Source organism: Frankliniella occidentalis, unplaced genomic scaffold, assembly GCF_000697945.3.
Source record: "Frankliniella occidentalis isolate FOCC.00 unplaced genomic scaffold, Focc_3.1 Scaffold24, whole genome shotgun sequence".
Taxonomy (NCBI): domain Eukaryota; kingdom Metazoa; phylum Arthropoda; class Insecta; order Thysanoptera; family Thripidae; genus Frankliniella; species Frankliniella occidentalis.
In genome coordinates, this window is record NW_026267154.1 from 1,509,595 (window position 1) to 1,516,666 (window position 7,072).

The 7,072-nt window shown below is 43.1% G+C and overlaps 2 protein-coding genes across 5 annotated transcripts in view; one reads left to right on the forward strand and one right to left on the reverse strand.

The window, feature by feature from the left end:
* LOC113211694 (la-related protein 1) overlaps nucleotides 1–7,072 on the forward strand; it is a 16,442-nt gene that overhangs the window by 503 nt on the left and 8,867 nt on the right. For 2 of the 3 annotated variants that reach the window (XM_026430152.2, XM_026430153.2), the window contains exon 1: nucleotides 5,203–6,465. The exons of the other annotated variant lie outside the window; for it this stretch is intronic. In XM_026430152.2, the coding sequence (XP_026285937.1) occupies nucleotides 5,829–6,465 (637 nt within the window). In that variant the 5' untranslated portion in view covers nucleotides 5,203–5,828. Of the gene's footprint in view, nucleotides 1–5,202; nucleotides 6,466–7,072 lie in introns of those variants that run through there. 3 annotated transcript variants of the gene reach the window in all.
* On the reverse strand, nucleotides 1,248–4,885 carry LOC113211701 (STAM-binding protein). Of its 2 annotated transcripts, none has more exons than XM_026430166.2 (9): nucleotides 4,416–4,885; nucleotides 4,184–4,282; nucleotides 3,955–4,111; nucleotides 3,557–3,873; nucleotides 3,191–3,368; nucleotides 2,961–3,098; nucleotides 2,765–2,877; nucleotides 2,573–2,675; nucleotides 1,248–2,482 (listed from the first exon to the last, which is right to left on the reverse strand). In XM_026430166.2, the coding sequence occupies exons 1-9, from the start codon at nucleotides 4,523–4,525 to the stop codon at nucleotides 2,420–2,422; spliced, it is 1,278 nt and encodes a 425-aa protein (XP_026285951.1). In that variant the 5' UTR covers nucleotides 4,526–4,885; the 3' UTR covers nucleotides 1,248–2,419. The 2 variants fall into 2 exon arrangements, with proteins under 2 accessions (XP_026285951.1, XP_026285950.1); XM_026430165.2 differs by having other exon boundaries at nucleotides 3,191–3,371.

Genomic DNA, 7,072 nt, shown 5'->3' on the forward strand with positions numbered 1-7,072 from the left:
GAGTTTTATTAAGGCCACTTAACACAGGCTTTTGAGTGTTCAAGACAGTTGACGTTCAAAAGTAAAGTGCAAATTTTGAAAACAAATATATGCTTTTAACTTTATTTTCTTACACTGTCAAATCAGGACAGATTACTTTTCTTTTGAAACAAAAAAAAAGGTTAAAAATCAAACTTTGTTCAGGAAACTGATGGGCTTTCGCATACCAAGACCAAGTTGGACCCCTTTGTTCGCTGAGGCACCGCTTGACCAAACTAATCTCTTTATTCCCGATACAAAAAGTCTCCAATAACCAAAATAAAAGCTAAACAAACTGATTCTTGGCAGACACATAAGACTTTTATCGCTCAAACTGAAAACCAATCAAATCAATTTCAGAAAGAATAAAATACTCAAAAATCAAAAAAGATCATAGAACAGTGTAGTTGGAATTTTGATCATTGGACCAAAAGGGTCATCGGTACTCCTACCGCACCCTAAACCGTCGACTCGACCAACAACGGGCAGCAAGTTTGCCAGCCAGCCTGGTCCAAAACAAAGCCCCACAAGCAGCTGATCCACCCCCCACGACGCCCCCGCCCCCGGCGGCCCCCCTGGTCCTTTGTTTGCATCGCGATCGCGCAACAGGCAGGGGGCCGGCCTCGCACGTGCAAATCCCAACATTCCTCCACCCACGGCAGGCGGCGCCTCGCGGAATCGAGGCGATTCGCAGTCATTCGCGAACTCGCCCGACTTCATTCAGAAATGGGCAAAACAAACAAAGAAGCCGCGTCCAAAAAGGACCGTTACACACCGAAGCGTCGCGCTGCGTCACTTGCATGTGTGGATGAATGAACGGAGATGGTTCTTTGAACTCACCTTACACGGCAGGCCTCGAAACTAGACTTGGTTTGCAGACTAATCGGTGCAGCGACGAGGATCTTGAGCCAAGTCAGGAGACAAAGTCAGCAGCCGGCACACTCAAAGGAAGACTCATTCGTTCGTTCGCCTTTCGTAACTCACAACAACAAAGCCTGCCTCTTCGGTCCTCGTCGTCGTCGCGATCGTCGACACGTCGACTTCGTGCTCTTCCCCCTCCCCGCCACCGCTTTCCGAACTCGGCCCGAACACTTCCGAACACGCCGACCCCGAAACCCGAACGGGAATGGCGCGAGCGCGAGATCTCAAACTGGCAGGAAAATAAATGATAAGTCTTGCTTGAGAATCTTGCATCTTGAAAAGGGGATGAATGATACAGTACTCCACGATTTTAAGAGATTTATCTATTTCAATTTTTTTAAAAGAACAAAATAGAAGACATTACACAAAAAGACTGACTAGTGAAGATCGAGGAGTATTATCATGTAAATTTGAATTTACATTAGAAATGATTAATAGTTCACCAAAACTGGTTTAGGCTCAGGTTTCTCTGCAGACAAACATTTTTAGGTAGGTCATCTATAAACTAGACACATACTATTCCAAATAAGAGAAGACTACTCACAGCATATTATTGGACATATCTAAGGGATACGTATACTGTTCTAAAATCAGACGGTCTCACAAACAGAAGGTATTATATAAAATAAATAAGAAGATAACAAGAATGTACAAAGTTTCGAGTAAAATAAAGTACATGTACTTATGGATAATTTCACAGGTGCACACAGTCAATTTCCATGAAACAATACTTAGGAAGTGGTTTGAATCAGGATACACAATAGAAAATTATTTTGACCCTTTACTAGGGTTTAGAGCTTAGTTTACAGGTTTACTTGCTTAGCAGATGCGGATAAAAGTATCACATAGGATAGCAGGAGCTTCATCACAAGGCAAAATACAGAAAATAGGATGGATTTTGGTGGTAAAATCTTAGATTAAGCTCAATAAATAGTGGCTTGATTAAAGTGAGTCAGGCAAGGTTTCAGTAGCTTTAGCAATAGGCTGTAGGATCTGTGAAGTGAAGAAAGACCTTTCACAAATTTGACCATAACTTAAAATTTTAAATAAAGATTAAAACCCTTTGCTTTAGCCTATTGAGTCAAAATAATAATGCACAATATTTTGCTTCCAATCACAGCAGTCATTAAGGTGTTGTACAGTAACTTAACTCTATTGCAACAAAGTAGGGTTCAATGTAATTTACAAAAACTAAATTTTTCTAAATTCTCTCATGATATTTCAAAAGAAGTCATTTCTTCAGGAAAAAAAAAAATATATTTGTTCGGCCAGTCATAAGATAAGGATTCATACAGAAGCTGCCACAGATGCAGAGGAGCCAAGAGGCAACCTTAGATACATCTTAGATACATATTTTATTGTAAGTTTGCATGTTTGAAGCACAACTACTGTCAAACGAATCCACAGGCAGATAAAGTTAATGAATTTCAATTTTCAACAATAAATCCTAGAGAAGTTTTCAAACCTCTTCATCAAGCATTCATCTTCGCATATCAATAACTTCCACAGGCAAATCACTTTCTAGCCGGGCATGTTCAGCTATCTATAAAAGAAAAAACCAGAACATGTTTTTAACATTATAATTACCAGTTCTACAAATATAGCACACAAATTTTTACAAAAAATTACCAACCATAAATAGTGGTGGTTCAGTTGGATGAGGGTGGAAACCATTTTTTTTGCATTTTGCAACATAGTCTAGGCCATAATTTTGTGTCAGACAAAATATGCTATTGCTAGAAAAATATAAGGAAAGGCAAATGACACTTTTCAGAATACAAACAACTCAAAAATTGCAACTAAAGGAATATAAGACACAACATACTCTTTGTAACGGGGAGCACAAACAATAGCAATTGCTTCAGGCATCATCAACTGGTAGGAACAATGGGTGTGGCAATCCACACTAGAAAGAAATGCTGTTTGAGATGGGTGGGTCTGAAAAAGAAAGAGCGTTTAAATTACATTCTACCATTCCATATGTTTTGTTTTTCAAATTATTTCTGAGACATGTCACTAACATGGATCCATCCGAGAGTAATAACATTGTGCTTGTCCTGATAATTAAAAACCTCCTCTTCATTCTGTGTTGTACAGGAATCAGATGTTGCTGTCTGCTGAGGGATGATGAGATGCGATATGACTAGTTGATTTTGGTCCTGAGTATCCAAGATGCAGTGTTACAAGTATTCCAATATGATTGTTGCTTAGATAGATAGGTAAAAACAAAATTATTTACGATAGAACTTACCACATAGCCAGCAAGTATGCCACAGGTTTCAACATTTTTCAGGGTAGAAGCATGAGCCAATACTAAGAATCTTTCAACCAATTGACTTGGTACAACCACAATGCGTAATCCATGATGAGATTGGGTTGATAAACTGAGGAGAGAGGCTGGTTTGGTGCTCCGGTCAAATGATGGGAGCCTGCTGACAAAATGACATAGTAATATCAAGCATTTAGCTGAGACTTTTAAGTCCACCTTTACCTAGGTTCTCAAGGAACCACAAAATTTACTTCTATTTTATAGGTGCCTCGTAGAAAAATTCTACTTCTGATGCTTCTAAGCATCTCATGAGTTTTGAGGCAGCAAAACTTAAAGATTATGTCTTACCTAGATGCTCCACTTTTTTGATCATTAGAATTAAAACCGGCAGGAGCCAGGCTTTCAGGAGGCTCAAAAGTTGGCGCAGAAGGTTGAGTAATTTGCTGTTTATTGCGCACATCAGCATCAGGATACACAATACTGTCTAATGGAACAACTGGTCCAGTCACAACATCAGAAGTCATATGGTTGTTTGTTATGACAGTTTCATGCCTCTGCTTTAGTTGCTGCTGTTGTTGTTGCTTCTGTCTTTCAAGTTCTAGTTTTCTTGCTTCCTGTTCAGCAGCAATCTTACGCTGCCTTTCTACCTCCAATTGCTTGGAAACCTTTGCAAACATTTACTTTGGTTAAAAAATATTTCGACCAAGTATGTAATGATAATCTTTCAGTAGAATACGGATAGATACCTTTTGCTGGTACTCCTGCTGAAACTGTTGACGAAGGAGTTCTTTCAATTTTTCTGCTTTTGGTATTGTCTCCTTTAGCTTATCAGAGGCTACTCTCCTATCTTCATTGGGCAACAAAGCCCAGCCGGGATGTTCCCGTATTTTCTCCAGAAATAAGCTATAGATTGAAATTATGAGAACTGTTTCAAAAACAAAAAATAAAAATAAAAGTGCACAGTAATCTACTTACGTGATAAATCTCAAATAAAGAAGATATGCATCCTTTAAACTGCCCTGTTTGAAGTACATGTCTGCCATTCGTACCATCTGAAGCCCTGACCGAAAGTACCTGTCGGACAACATAATAGGCATCATGTGTCGAGAATACCATTGTGACGTACCAAGCAGCAATAGCAAACAAGACTACCGTGGCAAAACATTGTGAGTTTCAAGTGTTTTTAGTGTTTCAAAAGAAGACTTACATGATAGCAGGCAAATTGTGGTCCACTTCTAATGCTGAAACTTTTTCAGCCATTCTACGAAGAATAACAGTTGGGTTGGGAATGCTGTCCATATCTCTGATGTCATCCATTTCGTCTTGTTCATTCAGGTATACATGTGATGTTGAAAGGACTTTCAAAAACTGACAACACAGGATCAGTGACTCATCCTAGTCCTAGTCTTCTGCTGACAGGACTGCCAGACGATGCGACGAGAATCATGCCCTACATCCTACATGTTGCTCTTTACCAGAGTCGAAATCCCGAGAAACAAACAATGCCAGCTATTGACTTCTGAATATTTCTAAAACGGAGAAGGATCCGGACGGGTGGCAGGAAGTTTACTGAAAATACTATCCTCGAAATTGTCAAAAACGATACAGGTTGGAAAAACTGAAATCTGCCAGAATCAAAATTTTCTGTCACTTTGCTCCACCAAAACATCACTTTAGAAAAGATACCGAAGAGAGGCTACATTGTTAACAAGAAGATGAAAAATATACAAACTAGCCTCGTTCTTCCACCCTTTAATCTCACCTGGAACAAGAAAAGGTGGATTCGCGCTCGAGTAAAAGCAACTACTCCAAGATTAGGAATCATAAATGTAAGAAATATTTATTTTATACACTCATCACTCGATGAAAACGCTATAAAACCAGTTTTTGCTCGGAAAACAGCCGTGTTGCCAGCATCGATACATCGAACGGGTGGTTCTCAGCTCCACGTTTTTCTTGGATCTTGCAGCGCCATCTACCGCATGTTTTTGTCGCGAGCTGCGAGAGCGTCACGTCTCTGTGTTGGTCACAACGCAGCACATGTGCTCGGCCAGGCCGAACCCCGAATCTCGCGAAAAACTGAAAGCAGAGTGCCGTGTAAACATTATGAAACGTGTCCCGGGCGCCCGGCGCTTGTGTGCAAGAGTTTGTCGTGTGTGAGCCCTTTGCAGCGGACGACACGACGGCGCTGAAAAGTGTTATCGGGAATATGTTTGCGAGACGTGCACGGGCACGCAGCGCAGTGTGTTCAAGCCGTGCAAAAGGCCAAGGCACAAAGTGGCCCGGTGCATGAGTGGTTCGCCGAAGCCGCATCTGGATGTCATGTTGTTGAGGGCCTCCGTCGTGTGCTTTACTGTGTCGTGTCGCGATAGTGCCGAGTTCAAGTGAGCGAACAGAACCTCACCAGCCCAGCTCGGCTGGCCCGTCCATGCTGCAGGGTGGCCAGTGTTAAGCCTCGAGGCTCGAACCATATTGTGTCGCCCACCCCGCGGTCCCCCGCGCGCCAGGTCCTGGTCGCGGCGTCCTGTGCACCTGCAGGTGCTGACACCTCGCCCAGCTGCCCCGCTGACGCAGCTGCGCCCCGGCTAGTCGTGCGGAGGTCTAGGTTGGGGCCCGCAAAATGGCCGCCACAGCCACCGCAGCTGCAGGCCTGAACCCGGCCCCGGCCCCTGCCCAGACGGCCCAGGCTCCGGCCTCTGCCGCTGAGTCCACGGCCTCTTACGCCGGAGCTCTGCTCAACCTGAAGGCTGAGCCAGCGCCAGCCCGCCCCGAGACTGTGGACAAGCCCACCAAGGCTTCTCCAAAGGAGGCACCTGAAAAGCCTCAATCAAAGAATGCGCAACAGCAGCAACAGGCTGCTGAACCCGCAACAAATTCAAACACAGAAGATGGCAACTCGTCTGACAGTCCATCAGATGCTAGTGACAAAAAGAAGTTTGTTGAGGCTCCGCCTCCCAAAGTCAACCCTTGGATGAAGAATAAAAATGCCGCTTCTGTTATAACGGGCAAAGAAGTGCCAGTGGTTACACCTGCACCTGCTTCAGCCAGCACGTCTGAAGTAGCTGAATCGAAACCCTCGACAACTGCAACTGTGACAGGACCTGCAGAGTCTACCGTACCAAAAGTTACGGCCCCAGTATCAGCAGCAACACCTGCTTTACCAGTGGAACCTATCAAGGAACAGCCCACTGCTGTTCCAGTAGCTATAGCAAAAGAGGCCCCTGCAGTGAAAAGCACACAGCCACCTGCAACTGTCGGTACGTATCTCACAATCAGTGCCACAACCAGATTTTTCGCAATAGGTGTTTAATTGAGCTCTATCTTATCTTCTTGAGTGGCTAAGAATCTTTGAAAGCTCACTGCTGAAACTTTAATAACGATGTAAGGGATGATCAATCGTCATTCTTCACCTAAACTGTTTGTTAAAACCTTTTCATAGATTTATATCTAAACTGATTAGGTACACATATAGAGGCAACGGCGTTGGTAGCTTTTAAACTGTTTGATTGTGGGACTTCCTCTAAGATGCAAGTCTTGTCAGTAAAACAAAATTGTTATTTAGTTATTTTTAAACTTAAAATGTGAATGATGAGAGGTAATGTTTGGAAACACTTGTCTCAACCAGATGGGTCATTGCTCCTCATTCATGTCGTATGGCTCATACATGTAATGGGTATGCTTTGTGTGTGTGTGGGGTTTGTGTCAACATCGTCTACAGGTCATGACGCAGATATCTATCTCATGCACTACAGGAGGGTGAAGAATGAGTGACGCACCCTAAGTCATATGGAACCCCCCCTCTCTCCCCTCCCGATTTGGCACTTGCCACAAATTCACTCATGTGTCCCATGCTGCCGCCTCCCC

Coding starts and splice junctions, on each gene's coding strand:
- LOC113211701 (XM_026430165.2), bottom strand. CDS start 4,525: ATGGATGACATCAGAGATATGGACAGCATTCCCAACCCAACTGTTATT. Junction 4,112..4,183: donor CTTTATTTGAGATTTATCAC/GTAAGTAGATTA, acceptor TTCAATCTATAG/CTTATTTCTGGAGAAAATAC. Junction 2,676..2,764: donor TGTGCTCCCCGTTACAAAGA/GTATGTTGTGTC, acceptor ATATTTTTCTAG/CAATAGCATATTTTGTCTGA.